The sequence below is a fragment of the Capricornis sumatraensis genome, chromosome 19, assembly GCF_032405125.1.
Source record: "Capricornis sumatraensis isolate serow.1 chromosome 19, serow.2, whole genome shotgun sequence".
NCBI lineage: Eukaryota > Metazoa > Chordata > Mammalia > Artiodactyla > Bovidae > Capricornis > Capricornis sumatraensis.
The window spans coordinates 28,192,625-28,218,992 of NC_091087.1; the positions used below are offsets into that span (position 1 = coordinate 28,192,625).

General features: G+C 46.1%; 1 protein-coding gene and 1 non-coding gene across 2 annotated transcripts in view; both read left to right on the forward strand.

Moving 5' to 3' along the window:
- Positions 1-231: 231 nt before the first annotated feature.
- Positions 232-26,368, forward strand: part of ZNF592 (zinc finger protein 592) — a 29,571-nt gene continuing 3,434 nt past the window's right edge. The window contains exons 1-6 of the mRNA XM_068991105.1: positions 232-311; positions 7,406-9,668; positions 19,016-19,194; positions 25,288-25,464; positions 25,750-25,909; positions 26,020-26,307. Of these exons, the coding sequence (XP_068847206.1) occupies positions 7,425-9,668; positions 19,016-19,194; positions 25,288-25,464; positions 25,750-25,909; positions 26,020-26,307 (3,048 nt within the window). The 5' untranslated portion in view covers positions 232-311; positions 7,406-7,424. The remainder of the gene's footprint in view (positions 312-7,405; positions 9,669-19,015; positions 19,195-25,287; positions 25,465-25,749; positions 25,910-26,019; positions 26,308-26,368) is intronic.
- On the forward strand, positions 6,744-6,815 carry TRNAC-GCA (transfer RNA cysteine (anticodon GCA)). The gene has a single exon. It is a non-coding gene; the product is annotated as a tRNA-Cys (tRNA).

Below are 26,368 nucleotides of genomic sequence, written 5' to 3' on the forward strand. Positions count from 1 at the left end.
ACAGAAGTCTTGGCATTGGATCATTATGAGATGGGTGAACCTGTTCTTTCTGAGCCTCAGTTCTTTGTGAATAAAATGAACAGGTTGTACTAGCCCAGAGCCCTGGAATCAACTGGGAAGCTTTAAAAACCAATGCAGAGATCTGTTCCAGGCCCACTGAATCAGAGTTGCCACGGTGGAACCTGGGATTCTGTTGTAAAGTCACTCTTTGTGTTATTCTTTTGCAGCAGGTCCATCAGCAGTCTGCAGACAGGTATTCCGAACTCCCTGGACCAGGTCATTCCTGAGGTCCGCTTCAACTCTAACATCCTGTGAGTCTTGTCAGAATGCTTGCACTGCAGTTCTCTTCCTGGGAAATGTAATTTTTGGTTGGGGGTGGAAGGGCCTAGAGAGGGAGAAAGTAGGGACACCTGGGCAGGGCAGGCAGGGACAGGTGTGTCGGCCAGGGTTTGAAGGGCCTCAGGAAAAGGTTCTGGGAGGAGTGGGGGCAGTGACAGCCCACATGCCATTGGGTGCCAGGTGTGTTAGGTGTGTTCGAGGCAAAGGCCACGATCCCAGCCTCCCTGGGCAGCGCTGCCACAGAGCAAGAGAAGGGCAGACTCTTCAGAGAAGGCGTCCAGGAGGAGGGCACCTGGAGCATGATATCTGGGATGAGGGGGGTTTGGGGGCAGGTTTATACTGGGGGCCAGTGAGGAGGACAGCTTGAGTTCTGACCCCTAGGCACAAGAAAGTTGGAGAGAACCACTAGTAACTGAAAGGTACCCTGGGCAGCAGCTGGAGAGGTGGACACAGAGCAGATGGGAATGGATTCTGCCTGCTGGGGAAGAGTTTGAGCTCTGTTTGAAGGTGATGGGATTTTGAGATGGGATCAGATAAGCATTTTATAGCAATCATTCTGGCAAAGACCAGACAAAGAGTCAAATGGAACTCTTTCTCGTTTTTGCATGGGTCCTTTGGGGCACAGTTTTCTTGTATACAGCTGAGACTCTCTCTGGCTGTTTTTTGCTAATGATTAGAATACCAGGTGCCTCATGAAATGAAGCACTGGCCACTGACCGACTCAGAACGTCCATGACTTGGGGTCACTTAGATCTGTAAGGAGGCCTCAGGTGTGTATTGAGGAGGGCAGTAGTATATATGTGGTAGACAGTCTGCTTGTCTTCTTTAGGATTCAGGTTTTACATAGAAATCCGATAGTTTTAATTTGTAGCCTAGCCTGTTCAGTTTCTCAGAGGTCCTTCAAGTTAGCTTAATTTTACATATTAAGCCAAGACTTGCCCAAGATCCTCACACAGTTAATTGGTGAAGGGTAGTTCTTCTTGTTTCCTTTGATCCAGCTAAAGTTTCACTGAGCTCCCATCTTTAGCCCCATAGTAGCAATGTCTTTTTCTGACATTTCTGAACATCCAGACTGACATTCCTGCAGGTCATGGGAGTAGCAGCTTGCTCGCTCATTCTCTCTTTTGTCCAGCTTCCATCTTGGTTCAGAAGTTCTCCCACCTGGGAACCAACTCAAGTGCTTTCTTAGTATCTGCTAAGTAATCTTTCTCTTTCTCTCTCTGTGCTTTCATACAGACTGAGTTATTTTTTGCTTTCTTATCCCCTGGGATGCTTCTTCCAAAATAAAAAGCTGAGGGTGACTTCGATTTATTCACTTTTAAACCTTTAACTGTTAATAACAATAATTGAACATAGATGATGTCCACATTTACACCACATTTGATCATGTGGGGCAGCAGCGTAAAGAGGTCAGCTGCAGGTTGTAAAACACACACATCTTCTTTCCCTGTAGTCTTCATCCAGCAAGCATCCAGCAAGCAGTGGCAGATGCAAAGAAACTTGTCTTTGTGGCCTCACGGCCCAGTGTTCCCTGGGTTATGTGGTCTTTCACTTTGATTGTTCTGTAAATCTGTGATGTTACTTGTTGCCTTGTCTCATTAGACAGATTGCACTGAACAGAAATCGGACTTTTCCTAGATCTGGAGGGCATCTCCCCCACTTATGTCCTGTAATTGAACTCTCATTAATCTGTTGCTTCTGAACTTAACACTGTTAAGAGAAACAGGCCTCCAAGTTTTCAGTTTCTCAGAGCCATTAAAAATTTTTTTCCTAGATTTGAGTAAATGTGGATGTTACCACGTTTATGCATTTTCCCTTTAACAGTTTCAGTATATTTTCTGACTAATGGATTACATTGTTGTAGACCTATATGTTCATTTACTTCAGACTTCAAAAATGCAGCCTTCTACTCTCCAGTGTTTGAGGTTTGGTGAATAAACCGATACTTCAGTTATGCTCCCCCTTGCCCCTAAACCATCATCTCTAGAATAAAATAGAGCTCTGATTTTTAGGCTCTCATTAGAAAGCTCTTCCACTGAGACATTTTCCAATTCTGGTACATCTTTCTTAAGATATGGGGAGCCAAAACTGCATAGCACATCTTGCTGTGGACATGGAGTGGTTCTGAATAAGGGTGGGATCACGAGTTTTATTTTGTTTCCACTGTCCTTTCTGATACTGCCCAGTATTTTCTGGGCTTTCTGTTATGAGACATGTAACACGGTGTCTTAAGGGAACAGTCTAAGCTGATGCTTCTTTATTGAACAGTTTAGCTCAGAACCCATTATTCTAAAAGTGTAATTGGAATTGCTTTTGCCTAAGTGTTCCTTCACATTTGCCTTCACTGAGGCTTCTTTGCCATAATTTTGCCTATTCATACAGCCTCCTGAGAACTTGTCTTTTAATTTTGCATTTTGATTTCTGGAACAGCTTTTAGGCCATTTGCAATCTTGAAGGTTGCATTTTATTGCTTCAGTAAATATTTATTGAGTGCCTAATGGGAAATGCAGTGGTGAACAGACAGATAGACCTCTTCCCTTGTGAATCTAACAGCCTAGTGTATTTTCTGCTAGATTATTGGTTCTCAAAGCATTTTAAATATGATACCTCCTTTTCAAATTAATTTTTTCATGGACGCTTATTCAGTAGTGGGTTTGTTTTTTTTTAATTTTTTTTCTGGCTAATTTTTGGCTGTGCTGGGTCTTTGTTGCTGTGCAGGTTTTCTCTAGTTGTGGTGAGCAGGGGCTGCTCTCTAGCTGCAGTGGCCCCTCTTGTTCCGGAGCACAGGCTCTAGGGGCATGGCCTTCTGTAGTTGCTGCACGTGGGCTCAGTGGTTGTGGCTCCTGGACCCTGGAGCTCAGGCTCAGCAGTGGTGGTGTACAGGCTTACTTGCCCTGGGGCTTGTGGACTCTTCTGGACCAGGGATCAAGCCTGATTCTTATCTACTGCACCACCAGGGAAGTCCCAGTAGTGGTGTTTCTAACGGCTGGTCACTGGAAGCACATTTGTGGATATGAAGTTGGGGGCCGTATGGTTGGAAACTACCATTCTAGGCAGTTTATAAAAGCATCAAGTTCCAGTCCAGAACTGATCAGTGGTTTTTTAAAAAAAATGCCGTTGTTCATGATTTCCCATAAACAACAATCAGATAAAGACAGACATACACACAGCAATGTGGAATTCAGTTTGTTGGTTTTTCTGGTGGAATTTTGGCATTAGAAATTTTCTGCCTACTAGTTCTGCCATAATTACATTGCTTTTATCCTTTCAAAGAATTCTACTAGGTTAATCAGGCCTGATGAGGGCCCTTTCAAAATCAGGGTGTTCTCTCGCTCTCATCTAGTTGATGTTTACTTAACAGTTTGGCAGAATGTCCTGGGCAGCAGGTAGACCCTGTAATAAAAGCTGGGAATTTATTTTCACTTTATTTATTAATTTTTTTAGTTTCCAGATATTTCCTGAATAGAAAGTTACTCTGAGAGGATACAGTGTCAGTCTGCCAGTTCTGAAGTTGTTCTTCACCTCAAGGGACTTGTATGCATCATAGCACATTTCCACCCTCTCACCTTGAAGGGAGAGTGGCTCTCAGCCTGGGCCCCAGAGCCCCGGGGAACCTACCTTGCCTGCTGATTGGCTGCTTTAGATCACTGGGTTAGCTCACCAGATCTGCATCTGGCTTGTTCAGATGCTTTAGGGTGAGCCCTACTGAATGTTCTGCAGGGTGGGCTGTGGGTCCTAGGCTGGTGTTTGTGGCCCTGGGGCAGGGGCCATCACCTGGGTCCTGAGGCCTGCCCCCAGGTAAGGCCAGGCAGGCAGGTATTTGTGGCCCTGGGGCAGGGGCCATCACCCTGGGTCCTGAGGCCTGCCCCCAGGTGAGGCAAGGCGGGCAGGCAAGGCAGCCTTTTGTGGTCTACCCTTTCCAACTTTGGCTTCCCTGGTGGCCCAGACGGTAAAGCGTCTGTCTGCAGTGCAGGAGACCCGGGTTCGATCCCTGGGTTGGGAAGATTCCCTGGAGAAGGAAATGGCAACCTACTCCAGTACTCTTGCCTGGTAAATCCCATGGAGGAAGGAGCCTGGTAGGCTAGAGTCCATGGGGTCACAAAGAATCAGACATGACTGAGCAACTTCACTTCACTTTCCAACTTTGGCTGCTTGCAACAGTTTGCAGACATTGGTGTGTGCTGAAGCTTATTATTTTGACTACACCTTTAATCTTAATTAAGTTACTTCACCAATTTTCTAGCTGGCAGTCCCTTGCTGAGTCATGCTAGATATACTTTAAGAGTTTTATAGTAATGATTTTTGGAGCCCTCTGTAAGAAATTCCTTAAATTTTTTGGCCTGCCTAATTTCTTCTTCTTTTCATAATGTTAAAAATATAATACAATTACTTAAGTAATAAAATTAGAAATAAATAGTTTGAATAAATAATTTTAAAGTGTAGATAAAAAGGAAAGAAAATTTCATCTGTTGAGATATTTTTTTAACATTTTAGACTATTCCTCTCCCCTTTTTCATAAAATCTATATTAAATTTTTTTGGTTTGTTTTAAATAGAGACCCGCCATACCATTTATTAGCTCTGGTTTTCCTAGCAAAAGATAGCTTTTGCTTTGACCTCTGACCATTCTCAGCCCAGTCCTGAGGTTTCTCTGTGTGGAGAACAGGACTTCCACGTAGGATCTCTGTGACTCAGAGGTAAAGGTGGTGGGCTCCTCACTGGCCCTTGAAGCACCCGCCAACTGCCACCACTCCTCTCCCACATGCTTTTCCCAGCCCCTTAAAAGCCCAGTCTGTTCAGCCCTGCTCCCTCAGCCATGTTTTCCTAGACAGAAGAGGAGCCCTGGGGAGTTGTAGGTAAAGCGGATGCCGCACAGGTGTCTCCTTACATTTGGGACTGGCCTGCATGGTATCTCACTTGGTACTGGGAGCTGGTGCTCCCACCACACCCAGTGTCTTCCCCTCACTTATGGGCTCCAACACTTCTGTCCCATGAGACAATCACTTGTTATCCAGAAACTTTTACATCTCTTCAGTGATTCTGCCAGCTCATAGTCTGTTAAGATAATTGGGGTTTCACTTTGTTAGTGTCTACCATAATTAGACATCTTCCCAATTGTGGGGGAATTTCGTGTTCTGTTAGAACTCTTTAAGAAGGCAGGTGTGTTTTGTTGGGGCTTGGTGGGGTGGGACAAGAAACAAACCAAGCCTGTAAGCCTGTTGATCCCATGGGGCGGCAATAGATATACCTATGCTGACTGGTCCCCTGTGATTCTGTTTCCTTTTTTTCCCTATGTTTTCCCTGTTTTTAATTATAAAAGGAGTCTACTAACACACACAAAAGTTGTGAAAAAATAACCCACCAGTAATCCCACCACCGTGCACAAATCACTTTTTTCTTTCAATCTTGGCCCAAATGCATGCTCAGTTTTACATTGTTATAGTTTGACAAAGGTTTTGTATTTATCTTTTCTTAAACTTAACACTGTAAGTGATTTTCCATGTTGCTACCTAGGTTTCATAATTAGAGTTTTTAACGACTGCATAATAGTCCATTAACCATTCCTTGTCCATGGGCATTTAGATTTCTTTGTGTGTCTGCGTGTGTTTCCTTTTGGTGTTGTTTTAATAGTACCATATACTTTTGCATATAACTTGTGGGTGAATTTTTGTTCTTAGAAAAAATTTCTGGCATTGGGGTTCCTGGGCCCAGGGATTCACCCCTTATCTGGTTCTGTGCAGCCACTGTTCTGCTTTACGAAAGAGCTGTGTTGGTCAGCATTCACAAAGGCTTTCAGTACCAGCGTGGTGTAAGAGACACTTAAGCATGTCAGGCTCTGGGATGTTACAGCAGATGCAGGATTTATGGGCTGAACCAGGGAGATGGTGGGGTTTCTCTTCCTCTTCTCAACAGGTTTGAACCAGCCAGCCCCACATCTCAACTAAACGTGAGTGCCTTAATAATTTCTTAATGGAAGGCCTCAGGTTTCCTCCTTTGCAATAGTTTTGTAGCTTTGCTTCTCCAAAGCATGAAGAAATCAGGTAGATTTTCTTTTCTTTGTGTGTTAAAGTAAAATTGAGGGCTTTAAAACTGTTCCCTGGTCAGCTTGATAACTGTGTGCTTCTTTGAGAGTCACCCAGTCCCTCAGGTTTAGTGATCCATTCACCAACCAGTAATGAATTTGGGGTGAAAATTAAGGAATCGAGCAGACACTGACTAGAGAAAAAATAAAACAAAAAACTTGGGGATGATATAATAGGCTAGAGTTTATGAGATAGCTTAAATCCTGGCAATAGTAAATCATTTTGAATTTGATTGAATTCATGCAGCAAAAAACCAAGTTATACAAAGTTAATGATCAATTACTAAGAGTAAATTAGCAGAAATTATAGCTAAGTCTGGGTTTCCCTGGTGGCTCAGATGGTAAAGCGTCTGTCTGCAATGCAGGAGACCCAGGTTCGATCCCTGGGTTGGGAGGATCCCCAGGAGAAGGAAATGGCAGCCCACTCCAGTATTCTTGCCTGGAAAATCCCATGGATGGCGGAGCCTGGTAGGCTACTGTCCGTGGGGTTGTAAAGAGTTGGACATGACTGAGCAACTTCACTTTCTATAGCCAAGTCTCATATATGAACCAGAAGTTTTCTAAAGAATGGAGGTACTGGTGCTGAGTCAGGCTTTTTTTTTTTTAAGGACTGAGTAGTTTTTTGCTCATGCTTATGATTGTGGAGTGATGATATTCCCTGAGAAATTGAGGGAGTATCATTTGAATGTACTCTCTTTTCGATTATGTAGCCAGCCAGGAAATTCCCTGTTTGATACTTAGAGCCCACCAGGCAGTCATGTCACAATGTGCTAACTTTTCTCTCTGCTCCTCCCCCCACCATCCCCAGCATTTTGGAAACCTATTGAGGTAGAACTTGGGGGTGTGGCTTCCCACAGTGTGGGGGTTTGTGTGTGGGCGTGCTGGCCACATGCGTGTCAGTGAGTGGGTTATGCAATGAAGATGATGCTGGATCGAGCCTTGGTGGGATCCGGCCATCACTAATTCTGTTCTGTTTCTGTTCTAGCCCTTGCCTGCATCCAGCCATGGGGGATATGAAGACTCCAGACTTTGACGACCTTCTGGCTGCCTTTGACATCCCAGACCCCACCAGCCTTGACGCCAAGGAGGCCATCCAGACCCCCAGTGAGGAGAATGAAAGCCCCCTCAAACCCCCAGGCTTGTGTGTGGATGAGAACGTGTCCTTGTCTCACTCAGGCTCAGCCTCGGATGTGCCGGCTGTGAGTGTCATCGTCAAGAACACCAGCCGCCAGGAGTCATTTGAGGCGGAGAAAGACCACATCGCCCCCAGCCTCTTGCACAATGGGTTCCGGGGCTCTGACCTGCCTGCAGACCCCCACAGTCTAGGCCACAACTGTGGGAAGTTTGACTCCACATTCATGAATGGAGACAGTACCAGGGGTTTCCCCGGCAAGCTGGAGGCCTCCAAGTCAGAGCCGTTACCAACTTTTAACCAGTTCAGTCCGATCTCCAGCCCAGAGCCCGAGGACGCCATCAAAGACAATGGGTTTGGAATGAAGCCCAAGCACTCTGACAGTTATTTCCCGCCCCCTCCTGGGTGTGGGTCTGTGGGGGGCCCTGTCCTGGAGGCTCTCACAAAGTTTCCGGTCCCAGAGCTGCATATGTTTGATCACTTTTGTAAGAAAGAACCCAAGCCTGAGCCCCTGCCCCTTGGCAGTCCTCAGGAGCACGAGAGAGGTGGGCAGAAAGCATTGGAGGTGCACAAGGAACTGGATGCCAGTCGATTCTTCGGGGACGCCCTGGACTTCAGTAGCCATCCTGGCAACAGTATTGGAGAGCCCAAGGGGCTGGCCTCAGAGCTCGGCACCGGCTCGGCGGTCCCCCCCAGGCAGCGCCTCAAGCCAGCTCATTCCAAGCTGTCCTCCTGTGTTGCGGCCTTGGTGGCCCTGCAGGCTAAACGAGTGGCCAATGTCGCCAAGGAGGATCAGCCTAGCCACACGAAGGATCCCTCAGGGCCTGCGAAGGAGGGCTCCAAAGGCAGCCCCAAGATGCCCAAGTCACCAAAGAGTCCCCGGAGCCCCCTGGAGGCCACCCGAAAGAGCATCAAGCCCTCTGACAGCCCTCGGAGCATCTGCAGTGACAGCAGCAGCAAGGGCTCCCCCTCCGTGGCTGCCAGCTCCCCACCAGCAATCCCCAAAGTCAGGATCAAAACCATCAAGACGTCTTCAGGGGAAATCAAGCGGACTGTCACGAGGATCCTGCCCGACCCTGACGACCCCAGTAAGTCCCCCGCTGGCTCGCCGTTAGGAAGCGCCACCGCCGAGGCCCCGAGCGAGGCACACGAGGACGAGGCCACCACCCTGTCCGAGGTGGAGCACTTTGCTGAGGTGGGCGCACAGCCTGGAAGCCCCCAGAGTGACCGGAAAGGGGAGGAGTGCACAGCGAAAGCCAGAGAGCCTTCGCCTTCCTGCTTCAGCTCCGGGGCCCGGGGCCCAAAGGGGGCTGCCTCGGGCACGCAGGCGGGCAGAAAGCCGCAGCAGAGCCCGGCACCGCCAGCCTCCACCCCTGCCCCTGCCAACCTCCTGCCCAAGGCCGTGCACCTGGCCAACCTGAACCTGGTCCCCCACAGTGTGGCTGCATCAGTGACTGCCAAGTCCTCTGCACAGAGGCGGAGTCAGCCTCAGCCCACGCAGATGTCAGTGCCCCTGGTCCACCAGGTGAAGAAGGCCGCCCCGCTGGTCGTGGAGGTCTTCAACAAGGTCCTCCACAGCTCCAACCCCGTGCCCCTCTATGCGCCCAACCTCAGCCCGCCCGCGGACAGCAGGATCCACGTGCCGGCCAGTGGCTACTGCTGCCTGGAGTGCGGGGACGCGTTCGCCTTAGAGAAGAGCCTGAGCCAGCACTACGGCCGGCGGAGTGTCCACATTGAGGTGCTGTGCACGCTGTGCTCCCAGACGCTGCTCTTCTTCAACAAGTGCAGCCTGCTCCGGCACGCCCGCGACCACAAGAGCAAGGGGCTCGTCATGCAGTGCTCCCAGCTGCTTGTGAAGCCCATCTCTGCGGACCAGATGTTCGTGGCCACCCCTGTGAACTCCACGGCGCCAGCCGCCGCGGCGCCCCCCTCCCCCTCCCAGCCCGGCCAGGCTTCCAGCAACGCCAGCACCCCACTCCCCGCCTTGCCGCTCTACCCAGACCCCGTGAGGCTCATCCGGCACAGTATCAAGTGCCTGGAGTGTCACAAGCAGATGCGAGACTACATGGCGATGGCCGCACACTTCCAGAGGACGACTGAGGAGACCGAGGGGCTGGTGAGCAGGACCATCCCCCTCCTCTGGGGCGGTTGTCAGGCCCCGGGTTCACACAGTCCCATACCTGGGCTCACTGGTCTAGGGCGGTGGGGGCATTGGAAGAGCCCTGGGAGAGGAACCTGCCTTGCTGGCTAGCCCCCCACCTGGATGTGTAGTGCTTGGGACTTCCTGAGAAAGCGTCCCGCCCACAGCTGAGGGGAGGCCCTGATGGTCTACGGTGTGTATGTGTGGACACTCGCTCCCACTCCAGTGGCTGCGGGCCTGTTGCCCGGCCAGGGCTGGGTCTCTGCTGGATGCCCCCGGTCTCTGGCCGCTGTCAGTGTAGTCCTTGCACGTGCCCAGAGAACTCGGGGGCAGGGGTGGGTGTGTCACTGCCCGTGCCTCAGGCTGTATGTCTGAGAACTGTATCTTCACCAGGTTGTTGTGCCCACAGTGGACATAGCTGCTTTCTGCAGAATCCCTTTGGGGAAGCCGTAGCAGGGCCAGTAGGAGGATGGATGTTGAAGAAAGGGGGGGAGTAGACTGTAGAAGGAAGGAGTAGTAGGCCTACTTGAGTAGGCCCCAGGCAAAGGCTTCGGGGCCTCCTCCTCTCATCTCCATCCTTATCTAATTCCTGGTTATGCTTGATGAGAACCTGTTGAGTGTGTGTGCTTATGCTTGATGTGTGTGTGCACGTGATGAGATCCTGATGAGTGTCTGTGTGTGTCTTAAGGCACTCCATGCTGAAAGCACCCTTTGGCACTCTGTGTGTCAGTGGTGTCCACGTCAGCAAGGTCGTCTGCAGAAGCAGGCCTCCTGACGGCTCTCATCTTCCTTCTCCAGGTGGCTCTCTTCATGGCTTAGCCATGCCCACCCGCTCACCAGGCCTCCTCAAGCCAGGGCCGCAGTGGCCTGTGCACCTGTTGGTGTCTTGATGAGCTCTGCATTTGTCTTCTGAGTGGCCCCTGTGTGCACAGAGGCTCTGTGTTGAGAGCAGGGATGCCAGTAGGAGGAAGACCACAGCTCCTTCAGGAGCTCAGGATGGCTCAGCAAGGGCAGGGCTCCCCACCCAGACTGCTGGAGTGTGGAGCAGGCTAAGACTGGGGCTAAAACATGCTTGTGAACAGTTGTGTAGAGTTCCTTCGAGGGACTGACTCATTGTGGTTCCAGGCGTAGGGAAGGTGCTTGTGCTGTGGACATGACATTTGAGTTGGCTCTGCAAGGGTGAGTTTGGAGGAAGGAGAGGGACAGGTATGGAAAGTGTAGAGTGGCCGGAGGAACAGGGAGTGGTTAGGAATGAGGAGGTCCAGCCTTGGGGGTCCAGGGCTAGAGGCCAGAGGTGGAGTTCAGTGGGCAGCCCCCAGGAGGGGCCCGCATGGTGCCACAAGTCTGTTGCCACTCATCTTCGCCTTCTCAGTTTAGTTTGCATTTCTTTCTGATGAGTCAGGTGGAGTGTGGACCCCCCAGGCCATTTCCTCTGGGGCTGACCCAGCATGGTTGCCTTGGACAGGAGTGGGTCTTCTGGGTCCTGTGGTCAGAACCTTTGCCAGTGGAGGTCTGATGCCTGGGCCCGTGATTGCTTTCCCCCCACACTGTTATTCACCTTCCCTTTGAAATGTGAGCGGGCTGAAGTCCAGGCGTAGGAGCCCAGGCTGGCACTCTTCTCGTCCTGCATCTTCTCTGTGTCATTCCCTTCCAGTGGGAGCTGCATAAGAGGGTTCCCGAGCCCCAGGCTGGGCTCCACTCTAGGGGAGGGACTGCAGGGCAATGTGCTCGGGGCCTTTGACTTCTTCCCTGGAGTCTGAACCCCTCCCTCTGCAGTGGCTGGAGGGGTCCTCCCTTACATTCCAGGCCACTTTGTTGGGCAGGTGTCAAACAGGTTCTTATTTTTAAGCTTTTGTTTAACTATAACGTTATTATCACAGCTAACCAAATTAGTAACAATTCCTTAATATTGTCTTAATACAAGTCTGTATTCAAGTTTTCCCTTTGGGTCAAAATTGTCTTTTTATAGCTGAGCTTATTGTGAATCACGAGCCAAATGTGGACCACGTGTTCTATTTGTCCCAGCTTTTAAATATTTCTCAATCTAGAGCAGTACCTCTTCCTACTCCACCCAAAAATCATCCAGTGATTTTTCACATCATCACTTTATTGAAGAAACTGGGTCATGTGTCCTAAGAATTTTCCAGGACTGTTCTGGGTTTGACTGATTGCTTCTTGAGGCTTTTTCAGGATAATTTTGAGTTCGGCTGATTGCTTCCCCAGACAATAAAATTTGTTGTTCTATACCCAATATTTTATCTATAGACTAGAAGTTAGCAGTGATGACTTGATTAGATTTAGATTCAGTCTTGAGGAGTGGGAGTACTGTGTTCTTCATAATTCGTTACTTCAGGGAGGCCCAGAGTTCTTGATTGTCTCAGTTTTAATGATGCTAAACTTCATCAGTGAGTTTAGGCTAGTAATGTTCTGATCCTTTTCTTAGAAAGTTCCCTATCTTTTTACCATTAATAATTGCTGCTTGAGTCAGTGATTTTATTAGGAGTTGTGCGAGGGTGTGGTAAATTTTATTATTCTCATTTATCAGCTGGAATTCTGTGTAAAATATATTCCCCTCTTCCTTTGAGGGCTTTTAGGTTACCCTGAAATGTAGTTTATGCTGGAAAACTGGATAAATTTGTTTCCCTCAGTTACTAGTTTTCGCAGTAGTGAATGGATGGCCCAGCAATCCTAAATGGTGTTCTAAGAGCCCCTCCTCTCATAGTTTTAAAAGTTGTGATGAAAAAAATATTAGCATAAAGTTTTAAGTGTACAGTTCAGTGGAGGTAAGAAGGTTCACATTGTTGTGCAGTCAGTTTCCAGAACTCTTCCTCTTGCAAAACTGAAACTCTAAACCCATTAAATACAAGTCCCTATTCTCCCCACTCCTTCTCCGTGGTAACCACCATGCTACCTTCTGTTTCTATGAATTTGACTAGAATAATCAAATTTCTAGAAAATGGACTCATACAGTGTTTGTCTTTTTCTGAAGGACTCATTTCATTTAGTGTATCTTTAAGATTCATACATGTTCTAGCCTTTGACAATTTCCTTTTATTTTTTGAGACTGACTAATATTCTGTTGTTGTGCACACCACCGTTTGTTTATCCACTCATTCATTAATGGGCACTGTGTTGCCTCTAGTTGTATTATGAATGATGCTGCTGTGAACATGTTATGTGCATATGTGCTAAGGGATTCAGTCGTGTCCGACTCTTTACGTCGCTAGGGACTGTAGCCCGCCAGGCTCCTCTGTCCATGGGGTTCTCCAGGCAGGAATACTGGAGTGGGCTGCCGTGCCCTCCTCTGGGGGATCTTCCTGACCCAGGGACTGAACCCGCATCTTTCAGGTCTCCTGCATTGGCAGGCAGGTTCTTTACCACTAGTGCACCTGGGAAGACCACACATGGTATCCAGATCTTTTCAGTTCTTTTTTTGTGTGATCAAATATTTCATTTTATTGAATTATAGTTGGTGTACAAAAAGGTTATACTCCATTTATAGTTACTGTAAAATATTGTCTATATTCCCTGTGCTGTACCATATCAGTTCCTTTGGGTATATATCCAGAAGTAGAATTGCTGGATCATACGGTAATTCTATTTAAAAGTTTCCAGGGAACCCCCATACTGTTTTTTCCTACAGGGGCTGTACTATTTTACATTCCCACCAATAGTGCATCTGTTTGTTTTTTTTTTATCATAGCCACCCTAATCGATATGAGGTGACCTCCTCTATTTTTTAGTGTTAGCGTTATAATAAGCTCATTGGTTTCTGTATGTTTATTTTTATATTTATTTATATACTTACATGTTCAATCATTTTTGTTTTTTCTTTTCCATTATGGTTTATTACAGGATATTGAACATAATTCCCTGTGGTATATAGTAGGACCTTGTTGTTTATCCTTTCTCTGAATGTAATAGTTTGTATCTGCTAATCTCAAGCTCCCAATACATCCCTCCCTCACCCCTTCTCCCCTTTGGCAACCACAAACCTATTCTCTGTGTCTGTGAGTCTGTTTCGTAAATGAAGTTCAGTTGTATCATCTCTAGGCCCGTCCATATTGCTGCAAATGGCATTGTTTCATTTTCTGTGGCTGAGTACTATTTCTGTGTGTGTGTGTACACACATACACACCACATCTTCTTGACCCCATTCATCTGTCTGGGGACATTTAGGTTGCTTCTATGTGTTTGCTGTTGTAAATAGTGCTGCTGTGAACATTGGGGTGCATGTATCTTTTTTAATGATAAGTTTTTTGCTGATATATGCCCAGGAGTGGTAATTGCTGGATCAAATGGTAACTAGATTTTTAACATTTTGAGGAACCTCCATACTGTTTTTTCATAGTGGCTGCACCAATTTACATTCCCACCAACAGTATAGGAGAGTTGCCGGGGTCCAGCCCCGGTGGATCCAGGGAATTTGAAGCGGGGACGGCGTTGGCGAGGAAAGACTTATTTATTTATTAATATAAGATTAGATTAGGAAGAAATAGTGTAGTAGGAAGATTAAGTGGAGAGAAGAGGCTGATTAACTTGGGTTATGTGGAAACCCAATAAAGTTCTAGACAAGGAGCTTGCACCATCTACATTAGGCCACCTGCGCCCGTTTGAATATCGGAGAGTGCCCCGCCTTGGGCTCTCTCTCTTACAGCCGGGACAAGTAAGTAGACATAATGAGCCTCCACGCCCCAGATGGGAATTCAGCCTGAAATTAGAGTAAAGAGGAGACGCGGGGGAAACCAGTCCAGCGACTGGCTCCCCTTCTATTGTCCTTCAAGGCCTTTTATACTTTTGATTATACATAGAGATCAATGGGTAATACAAAATTACGTAGTGTTAGCAGCCCAGACTCTTTCTGTATATCTTTTTGTATACAAAAGGTCTCACGTGTTTTACATTATCTTCTGGCCAGGATGCTTGTTAACAATTTTTTGGCTGTCTTTCTTAATGAATGTTAATCTCGTTTCCCCGAAGTGTTTTTCTTTAATCTGCATCTCCTTAAAGCACTAAAGTTACATCTCTATAGAACAAAGGTGCAGTGGGTTATAACAAAGAAGGTACTTAACTCAAAGATCTAATGTTGCTAATACCAGGTCTACTACTTGTTTTTCTATATACCAACTATATCTAAAAATAAAGGATATGAAAATTTGGCAGCAAGTATTGGCTCAACAAATGAAACCTTTAATCAGTCCTATTCTAATGATTTTGACTCCTCGGAAGCCCTTACATTCCTAGGATGTTTTAAGCTTCCTGTGCCTCCTGCGGTCAGGAGGCCTCAAACAGTCACATGCGCAGCTGTACGAGTCCTGCAGGCAGGCTAGAAAGCCATCAGAGGGTTTTTTGGATTGAAACACTCTTTCAAATGCAGAAGACTAAAGCCCTGAATTGACTTTTTCCAGAGAATATCAGAAGAGTGGAAAAGCAGGCAGATTCTTATTTTTGGGGGGTGGATGCTCAGGAAATTCCAGGGGGAACACCTGATGTCTAATTAGCCTTGCCATCAGAGCTCTGCTGCATGACCTTGTCACGGGTGGAATTCCTCATGCTGGCTCCCGGCAGAGAGTGCCTTTTTTTCCACATCTTCTCCAATGTTTGTTATTTGTAGACTTTTTAATGATGGCCATTCTGGCTGGTGTGTGATGGTACCTTGTAGTTACGATTTGCATTTTTCTAATTATTAGTGTTGTTGAATATCTTGTGCCTGTTGGGCACCTGTATATCTTCTTTGGAGAAATGTCTATTTAGATCTTCTCCCTGTTTTATGATTGGGTTTGTTGTTGTTGTTGTTATTGAGTTGTATGAGCTGTTTATATATCTTAAAAATTAAGCCCTGGTTAGTTGCGCTGTTTGCAAATATTTTCTCCCAGTCCATAAGTTGTCTTCGTTTTGTTTATGGTTTCTATTGCTGTGCGAAAGCTTGTGAGTTTAATTAGGTCCCATTTGTTTATTTTTGCTTTTATTTCTACTGCCATAGAAGAGTGACTTAAAGCATTGCTATAATTTAAGTCAGAGAATGTTTTGCCTGTGTTCTCATCTAGGAGTTATTGTCTCATATTTAAGACTTTAAGCCATTTTGAGTTTATTTTTGTGTGTAGTGTGAGGATGTGTCCTAACTTCATTGATTTACACGCACCTGGCCAACTTTACCAGCACTGCTTGCCGAAGAGACTGTCTTTTCTCCATTGTATAGTCTTGTGCAGTATAGTCTTGCCTCATTTGTCAAAGATTAATTGACTGTAGATGTGTGGATTTGTTTCCAGGCTCTCTCTGTTCTGTTTCCTTGATCTGTGTGTCTGTTTCTCCACCAGTGCCACACTGCTGTGATTGCTGTAGCTTAGTCAAAAGTCTGGAGGATTAAACCGCCTGCTCTCTTCCTTTTCCTCAGGGTTGCTTTGGCAATTCTTTTATGGTGCTGTATAAATTTTAGGATTTTTTGCTTCAGTTGTGTGAAAAATGTCCTGATAAGGATTGCATCAAATCTGTAGCTTGCTTTGGGTAGTATGACCATTTTAACAATATTAATTCTTCCAATCTAAGAGCATGGCATGTCTTTCCATTTCTTTGAGTCATCTTCACTTTCCTTTATCAATGTTTATAGTTCTCAGCATGTAAGTCTCCTTCATCATCTTGGTCAGGTTTAGTCCTAAGTTTTGTTTTGTTTTTGATGTGATTTTGGAAGGGATTTTTGTCTGAGTATTGCTTCCTCCACTTTATTGTCATTTCTGTTTGCGTGAAACACGTTTTTTCCATTCCCCTACTTTCGCTCTTGGTGTGCCCTTCCCTCTGAAGTGGCTCTCTTGTAGACAGCATGTTGTAGGCTCTTGTTTTGTTTTTAATCCACTCTCACATATTTTGATTAGAGCATTTAGTCCATTGACATTTAAGGCAATCATTGATTGATATGTATTACCACTATTCACCATAAAGTGTATGTGTTACCACTTTAGACCTTTGTTTTCCAGTTGGTGTTGTTTCTCGTTTGTTCCTTTCTTTTGTTCTTCCTTTTGCGGTTTGATGGGTTTCTTCTGTGTGGTGCGTGTGTGTCCTTTTGTTTTTGTCAGTCTGCTCTATGTCTTTGGTCTGTGACTCACTCTTCTCGATGCTCAGTTGCCCCATTTTGGTCAGTGGGGGTCCCGGCAGGCTGGCTCCCGTGCTCCTGCGTTCTTTTCACTTGCACTCATTGAACCTTGAGACGCTTCCCTACTTTGAGCCCCAGCAAGATTTGGGTGCATTTCTTGTGCTAAACCTAGAATCAGTAAATTTTTTAAGAGGTCACGATGGTTGTTTGTTTGTTTGTTTTTATGTGAGAAATGATATTTAGAGGCTACATTCTGGGCACCGGATATGCTTATTCTGCTGAATATGTTTCTAGGCCTTTTCAGTGGCCAGAGCTAAGAAATACAAAGTTTTAAAATAAGGAAAGAGAGATCTTGAGTTTACACTGGTACTGAAATGTAAGATTATACTTAAAACATTTTTTTAACCTCCTTAGTTTTGGCTGTGCTGGGTCTTTGTGGCTGCACGGGCTTTTCTCAGGTTGCGGTGAGTGGGGGCTTCTCACTGCAGTGGCTTCTCTTGCCGTGGAGCAGAGGCCGGGGGCTGCAGCGGTTGTGGTTCCCAGGCTCTAGAGCACAGGCTCAGTAGTTGCGCTGCATAGAGTTGGTTGCTCTGTGGCATGTGGGATCTTCCCAGATCAGGGATCAAACCTGTCTCTCTTGGCACTGGCAGACAGATTCTTCACTACTAAGCCACCAGGGGAGGCCATGATTATACTTTTTATGTAACTGATTTATACTAAAAATCTTGGTTCCTAAAATTTTCCTACTGTCCACACACACATACATACATATACACATATATATGCACAGATTTCAAAATGTCAAGATCAATATTAATTCTAACCTTAGGACACCACATAAAGTTGAGGGTGTATTTGCAGTTAGTTCTTCATATCCTTAGACTATATCATATTAAAGATGTTTAAGTCAAAATTCTGTGCTGTAAAAGTCACAGAGAATAATTTTTTTTTTTTTACCAACTCAGTGGCCTGTCTCGTTTCATCTGTGTTCTTATCCCCTCTCCCTCAGTGGATTATTTTTAAACAAATCCTAGCATTAGAGTATCTATTGCAGTATATCTATCTAAAATATAAAGTTTTTTCCTTCAAAAAAACCCCATAGATATAATATCATACACCTCAATTAATAATAATTCCTTATTATTGAATCTTAATATTAAGTGTCAAATGTCTCAATATTGTCCTCATTGGTTAGGGTTAAAATATCCAGTTGTCTCATTTCTTTTTGCACTTGGCTTGCTTGGATCAGGATCCAAATAAGGGCTATCCATTGCAGTTGTTGAAATTTCTTTTTGAGTCTCTTTTAATCTGTAAATTCCTCTTCCCTCAATCTTTTTTGTTTTTTGCCTTGGCATTTCTTTTGTTGAAAAAGCTGGATTGTTTGTGCTGTAAGGACCCTACATTCTGGATATCACTGCTTAAAACAGATCTTTTCCTGGCCTCCCTAACAGCTTATCAGTCTGAGCACTCCTGAGCCCAGGTCAGTGGCTCCTGTTACTATGAGGGGCCTCTCCAGACATAGGTCCCCGCTCAGTCTCTCGCTCCCCCCTCTGGGCTTCTGGACTCTCCCTGTTTGAGAGCTTCTGTGAGTCGGCCTGAAGGACTTGTCAGCCTCTGGTTCTCTCCTGAGTCTGAGAACAAGGAAGCCACTACCTGTTCTGTGCTTCTCTGTGGATGGATGTGGGCAGTTGTGGCTCCAGGCACCGCTCCCCCCACCCCAGAGTGGGCAGACAGGCTGAGCACATGGAAAATTGGTCTGCATGGAGGCTTCTGAATGTTAACCAGGGGGGCTCAGGTCTGCTCTGGGAGTCTCTGAGCCAACTTACCGAAGGTGTTGAGTTGGAACCAGCTGAGCCAGGGCAGAGGCCCAGTAGGCCTGGCGGTGTAGCAAGATTTTAGAATGCAAGAAGTGCCCTGGGCCTCCGGAAAGGAAAAGCTGGTCCTCTGCTGAGCCAGGAGAGAGCAGGATCACAGCCAGACGTGTAGGACTGATTTGGGGGGAAATAGGGTCAGGTCTGCGTTTGATTAATAAGGTGAGAGGCAAAGCTAGCGTGGGCATCAGTGTCATCACTGTGTGAGGCCTGGGGTGTCACCAGTGTCCTAGGAGAGTTGGGAGAGAGAACGGTTGGGGGTGGTGGCCCTTCTGATCAGTGTCCTAGGAAAGCCAGGCAGCCCTGGTTGAGAGCTCCTGGCCTGTGGCTCCCGCCTGAACTGCTCTCTCCATGTTCTTTCCTAGACCTGCCAGGTGTGCCAGATGCTGCTGCCCAACCAGTGCAGCTTCTGCGCCCACCAGCGGATCCACGCCCACAAGTCCCCCTACTGTTGTCCGGAGTGCGGGGCCCTCTGCCGCTCTGCCTACTTCCAGACCCACGTAAAGGAGAACTGCCTGCACTATGCCCGCAAGGTGGGCTACAGGTGGGTGTTGTCCTGGGCTTGCCCAGTGGCTGCTGCTTTTTCTGGACCATAACTCATTTCATACTGGAGTGTTGGGAATTTCCTAGTGGTCTAGTGGTTAGGATTGGGTACTTCCATTGCTGTGGCCCGGGTTCAATCCCTGGCTGGGGAACTGAGATTCCATAAGCCACATATTTTGGCATAGCCAAACTATAAGGGGAATTTTGAGTTTTAGTCTTATGAGCCCTGGGCTCCAGCTTAATAAGACAAGAATGTTGAGTGGTATGTGGACAGACATTTTTACTTTGTAGGAAACCAGAAGAGCAAGGAAAATAACAAGGAGTTAAAAAGTTAAACATTGGGGGGAAAAAAAAAGCTTTGGGACCTCCCTGGCCATTCAGTGGTTAAGACTTCAAGCTTCTACTTCAGGGGACGCAGGTTTGATCCCTGGTTAGGGAACTAAGATGCTGTGAGGGGCACAGTGCGGCCAAAAGATGAAAAAAAGAGAAAATCTTTAAAGAGCAAGGTATTGGGAAGATTAGGCTATACCTAACGTTCACTTTGTCCGTTTGATTTTTAAAGGTGTATAAATTTGCACAGAAGTTATTATGTTGGCATATTAATTTTAAAGTACTATTTCAATAATAAATTTTCAAATTTTGGTAGTTTCAAATATTCTCAATTTCTGAACAAATGGCAAGCTGCCAAAGTCAAAGGACTTGTATCTTTGTGTTGATTAGTTTTTGTCAGTTTGTGAGAAGTAAGACCTGAGAATGGAAAAAATGATCAGCTTCATGGTAAGACCAAGAGAAAACTATTTTAAACTGATCTATTTCTATGGTGTTAAACAAATATAAGCAAGAAGTCATTTTCAGAAAAAAGATCAAAATGAGGGTGAATGCTCCTAAAACTCATTGATCTATAATTTTACATTGACCCAATCAGGTCTCCTTTACTTGTTTACTTGCTTGGGAGTTTCTACATTTTATGTTTTTTGATCATTTTTGCTTCAGAAATTTAATTTTGCCCAAATTTCTTAAGGTTTTCTTCTCTTTGGTATTAAATTTTGATTTAGTTCATTTAATGGGCTTCCCAGATGGCCCAATGGTAAAGAATACGCCTGCCAATGCAGGTGACGCGGGAGACGACACCGGTTCAATCCCTGCGTCAGGAGGATCCCCTGGAGAAGGGAATGGCAACCCACTCTAGTATTCTTGCCTGGGGAAACCCATTTTCCCTTGCCTGGGAAACCGCTAGGGGAGACTGGCGGCCTGTAGTGCATGGGGTTGCAAAGAGTTGAACACGACTGAGCAACTGAACACAGTTCATTTAATAAACTTTTTTTGAGTTCTTACTGTTGTCTTTAGCCTTGTGCCAAACACTCAAGACACAAAGATGTTTAAAATCCATCTGCACTCAAGGGGGCTTTAATCTGATGGCTTACAAACATCATGCAGGTACTTATGATTCAGAGTAGTTAAGTCCTGTATTTGAGGAATGGTCAGGAAAGCTTCGTAGAGAAGATAGGGGGAGGGTTTTAGGTAGAAAGAAGGAGGCAAGCCTATCTGGCAAGAGCAAAGGCAAGGGTGCCAGCACACACAGAAAACTCTCAGGAAGGATAAGCATGGTGTAGGCCATGATGAACTGGAGGAGGGGTGAGCAATGGGACAGGGGGGCTGGTAGGGGCCAGGCCACGCAAGACCTTGTATTCTTTGGCAGGCATCTGGACTGTTTTCCTGGGGATAGTGAGGAGTGATGGAAAGATTTGCAGCAGGGGAGTGATCCAGCCAGATCTGTGTTTTAGAAATTTCATTTTCGGAAGCTGATATGTGTATCAGAGGTGAGAGACTAGAGACTGGTCATGTGACAATTCCGATGAGACACTGAGGGATCCAGCTAAGGCATGGCTGTGAGGATAGAGAGAAGGAAAGCTGGAGAGAGAGAAAGTAGAAGCATTAGGCTTGAGGGTGGCTTATATGCCAGGGTGAGGGATGGGGAGTGGTTAGTGATCACTTCCCAGTTTCTCTCTTGGGATAACCACTTTCAAATGTAGACTAATTTCTTTTATGTGTTAGGGAGAATGGACATGCTAACATATTTGGAAGAAAACAGCCCAGAGATGGGGTTATACAGAGCCCTTGCCACCATGTTGCAAAGAGCATTGCTTGGCAGCATTCTCGGCTATGTTTTGCAGTATTCATAACACTTGAAAATACCTTTCTAATTTTGACTTAAGTGTATGCTGCTTATTTCAAGATCAAATTGAATCCAATAGCATCAATACTTTAATTTTTGTACTTGAATTTTTAAAAAATATATTGATTTATTTGGCTGCATTGTGGGTTTAGTTGCCCTGTAGCATGTGGGATCTTCCCCACCCAGGGATCAAACCCGTATCCCCCTGCATTGGAAGGCAGATTCTTAACCACTGTACCACCAAGAAAGTCCCTGCATTTGAATCTTGAATCCAAGAAGTTTTCAGTAACGCAGATAGATTAATAGTATTTTTTGTACTTTAATTAAATATTTTACCTTCTTCTGTAAGAGTAAAAAAGCAATGTAATGTCTTAAAAATAGTTTATCAAGCCTTTTTGTAAGAGAGGTCAGACAAAAAGATGCAGCTAGGATAACCGAAGATACTGACATTAATGTTTTCAGTGATCTGTGGTTGAATGCAGAAGATGCACACTGACATAGTAGTCGTTGTACTTAAGATCTTCAGGTATTAGTGCATTTTTTGTAACAGCTTTTATTCAGATGTAATTCATGTACCATCCTATTCACCCATTCAAGGTGTCCTATTTGGTGGTTTTTACTATATTCACAAAGTTTTACAATCAGTCACAATGATCAGTTTTAGAGTATTTTCGTCACTCATAAAGAAAGAAACTCTAAATTTGCAGCCCTTCCATCCCAAGTGGACCACAGCTTTCTGTCTCACAGATGTGCCTCCTTTGGATGTTTCATTTCGATGGGATCATAGAATATATAGTCTTAGCATAATAGCCTCAAGGTTCATCCATGCTATAACAAACAATAGTTATTCACTCCTGCTTTGGGTTTTATGAATAATGCTGCTGATGAACATTCATGTACAAGTTATTATGTAACAATGTTTTCAGTCCTTTTGGATATATACCTGGGAGTAAAATAGCTGAGTCAAATTGAGGAACTGCCACATTGTCTTTCAAAGTAGGTATACCACATTTATATTCTCACCAGGGGTGGACTGACTTTTGATTATAGTTACTGTGGGTGTAAAGTGATACCTCATTATGGTTTTGATTTGTATTTCCCTGGCAGATAATGATGTCAAGCATATCTTCATAAATTTATTGACCATTTGTATATTTTCTTTGGAGAAATCTCTATGCAGATCCTTTGCCCATTTAAAAATTGTGTTGTCTTTTTGTTGTTGAACTGTAAGGGTTCTTTATATATTCATGTTGCAGATCTCTTGTCAGATATATGATTTGCAAGTATTTTCTCCCATTCTCTGGATGTTAATAATTTTTAGTACATGCTAAGAGCACCTGTGTTCTGTTTCAATGCACTCTACTACAGAGTTTTATGTTAATGATACTTGCATCTATTTTGAAGTTGCATCCCTCGGCCGTGCTGGACCTTTGTCGCTTTGCCCAGGCCTGCTCCCCTTTCGATGGCCTCTCTTGCTGCAGAGCGCAGGCTCTAGGTGCCTGGGCTTCAGTAGCTGTGCATGGGCTTAGTTGCTCTGTGGCAGGTGGAATCTTCTCGGGCCAGAAACGGAACCCATGTCACCTACACTGGCAGACAGATTCTTACCCACTGGCCACCAGGGAAGTCCCAACACTGTAATATTTTTAGGGTTTTATAAATTATTCTGCCCTTTGTTGATAATTTGGAGAGTGCCAATGATGTCATATGGACTGTAGAGTCCGTGGAATTCTCCAGGCCAGAATACTGGAGTACGTATGCTTTCCCTTCTCCAGGCGACCTTCCCAACCCAGGGATTGAAGCCAGGTCTCTTGCACTGCAGGCAGATTCTTTACCAGCTGAGCCACCAGGGAAGCCCTGTCTTTTCTAAAGCTTTATATATTTGACAGCTGCTGCTGCTGCTGCTAAGTCGCTTCAGTCGTGTCCGACTCTGTGCAACCCCATAGATGGCAGCCCACCAGGCTCCCCCATCCCTGGGATTCTCCAGGCAAGAACACTGAAGTGGGTTGCCATTTCCTTCTCCAATGCATGAAAGCATATGGTTCCATAATTGTCTGTTTTCTCTTAAAAAAACAGTTGGTAAAGAGTTGTGTCTTGGGGTTAGATTTCTTTTCTACACAGCTTTTCATTAGTTTGCAAACCCTGTTTGATTCATTCCTTCACTGAGACCATTTGGCCACGTTTTTTACCCCTTATGTTCTTTCCATGAGGTTTCTTTCAAGAATGTCTGCTGGGTAATAGAATGGATTTTCACTTGTACTTATATTGCTCCTGTAGGAGTTTGGTCAAACTGCACAAATAAAACCACGTAGATTCTTCATACATGTCAGGTGTATTTGGCTACTTTGAATGAATTTGGTAATGTGTGGATTTTTTTCTCCCCTCATAAATTACTTGTGGTGTAGATATGCTTCTGTGTGCTAGGAGCTGGTCACTATTTTGTTTGGCAGGAGAAAAAAGAAAATATAATTTGAGTGTAAGTAGTTTGTATGGAAGCTCTAACACATACACATTTAGTAATGAATGCTTGTTGGCCTTAGTTGCGAATAGGCTTTGGGTTCTGTGCACTTTTCCTCATTGCTGATTAAGTCTGTGAAAGGTGATTTTGTCTCCCCATCTCCCCCTGCCCTACCCTAAACACACACAAAAGGATGAAAAACAAAAAGGATTGGTCAGGATTCTGTGATGAGTCATGTGGATTGCAAAAATGGGCTAATATATTGAAATGAATGCTAATATTTGGAGTCAAAGAATTCTTAAGTGAAAAAATGTCCTTTCTTTCAGTAAAGTGATACCCTCTCTTCTAGATTACTGGGATGCCAAGGTTACAGGAGCAAGCAATATTGCAACAAATGGAAAATGATAGTTACCTCAAGAGCTGGGAGCAGGGAGGGTGTTCTCTCATGTAGGGAGACCTGTCTGTGTTTTCAGGTGAGAAGAAAGACTGAATACATGAGAGAGGCTAGGAACCCGAATAGATGCAGGTTAGCTTAGAGGAACGTCATTTTCTGATGTTGAAGAAAGGAAACACAGTATTTATAGAGAGATATTTTGAAGTTGAAAGAAGAGTTCCACATGACCTCAATTTCAGAGAAATGGTTTAAGACAATTCCTACATTATAAAAATGATAAAGTCACTAAACAAAACTCAGAAAGTACAAATCAGTAGGGGAAAAGAGAAATAAAAATGTTATCCATAGTCCCACCAAGGAGAACTTAGAACACTGACGAGCTGCAGAGTCCAGAACAGTATCAGACACATGTGCCTACTGAGAGCTTGAAGTACAGCCAGGGAAATGGGCCATTTTATTTTATTGGTTGAAATTTCAATAGTCACATGGACAGTGCCGTTTGAAACACTTCTGTCATCACAGCAAGTTCCACAGTGCTGCTCTAGAGCACTTCTTGGGCTTTGAGGGCTGTTTGTTTTAATGTGGTTGTCTCGGCGAGTGTAGCACCTCCTCAGTGTACATTTTATTAAGTGAACATCCCTGCCTATTCTGCGCTCGTGTGGGGAGGCACAGGCTTTCTGAAGTCTCCTTCTAAACTCACCCTGGACTCCTGCAGTTGGATCACACTTAAATGGGTGCTATTAATGTCATTTTTGAACCATACTCCCCTTTCTCCACTCCCACCGGCTCCTCTTGGTTAGGCTCAATCAAGTTTTTGGCTTGCAGAAGAATATTCTCTGGCCCGTGAGGGGAGGGCTTTCTTTCCCCTTTTCGACCAGGAGGGTCTTGGGCTTGGGAGGCCCTGGGTAACTGCATTGTGCCTGGTGGCAGCAAGCACACTTCCAAAGCCAAATGCATAAGGAAAGGGTGGGTCCCTAGATGGCTTTCTTCCTGCCCTCCATCCCTCCTCTTCTAGCACCACTTCTTGGTCTGACGTACCTGTTCCCCCGGCCCCACCTCTCTCATCCAGGTGCATCCACTGTGGGGTTGTCCATTTGACCTTGGCCTTGCTGAAAAGCCACATCCAGGAGCGGCACTGCCAGGTTTTCCACAAATGTGCGTTCTGCCCCATGGCCTTCAAGACTGCCAGTAGCACCGCGGACCACAGCACCACCCAGCATCCCACCGAGCCCCACAGACCCTCCCAGTGAGTGTGGCTGCGGGGCCTGCAGGCCTGTGGGAGTGGAACAGATTGGCCTGGGGCCCTGCGGGAGGTGTTAGATGGACTGGGAAGCCTGGGCTAGTGGCGGAGAGTGGCTAGAAGCCAGGAGTGCTTTGGAGGTGTCTGAGACTGGGGAGTGTCCACGTTGGCTCAGAGTATTGCTTTTCCCAACCTGAGTCTGCTTCGGAGAGCTCACATGTGGGGTGGAGGGGCCTGTGGTTCTGCCGGCTGGGCCTTGGTCACCTCACACCCTGGGGCTTGTCGTGGCAGGCTCATTTATAAGTGCTCCTGCGAAATGGTCTTCAACAAGAAGAGGCACATCCAGCAGCACTTCTACCAGAACGCCAGCACGGCACAGGTGGGCGTCTTCAAGTGCCCTGAGTGCCCGCTGCTGTTCCTGCAGAAGCCGGAGCTGATGCAGCATGTCAAGGTGGGGCGCCTTGGGGAGGGGCCTGGGGAGACGGGCACATCCTCAGGCTGGGTGCCTGGCCCTGCGCCCCCCGCCCCCAACCAGTCAGTAATCGCTCCCTCTGTCCCCAGAGCACCCATGGTGTGCCCCGCAACGTGGACGAGCTGTCCAGTCTCCAGTCCTCAGCAGACTCGTCTTCAAGCCGCCCTGGCCCTCGAGTGCCTGCTGAGCCGCCAGCCCTCAGTGTGACTGCTCGGGGCAGTACCCTGCCCTCCAGCCGCTGGGGCAGGCCTGAGGCCAACCGCAGGGCTGAGGCCAGGCCCCGGCTGAGGAACACAGGCTGGACCTGCCAGGAGTGCCAGGAGTGGGTTCCAGATCGGGAGAGCTACGTGTCCCACATGAAAAAGAGCCACGGTCGGGTAAGTGTGGCATGTGCAGGCCCGTTTGTCCTTCAAGGTCAGAGCCCCCTCCACGGCATGA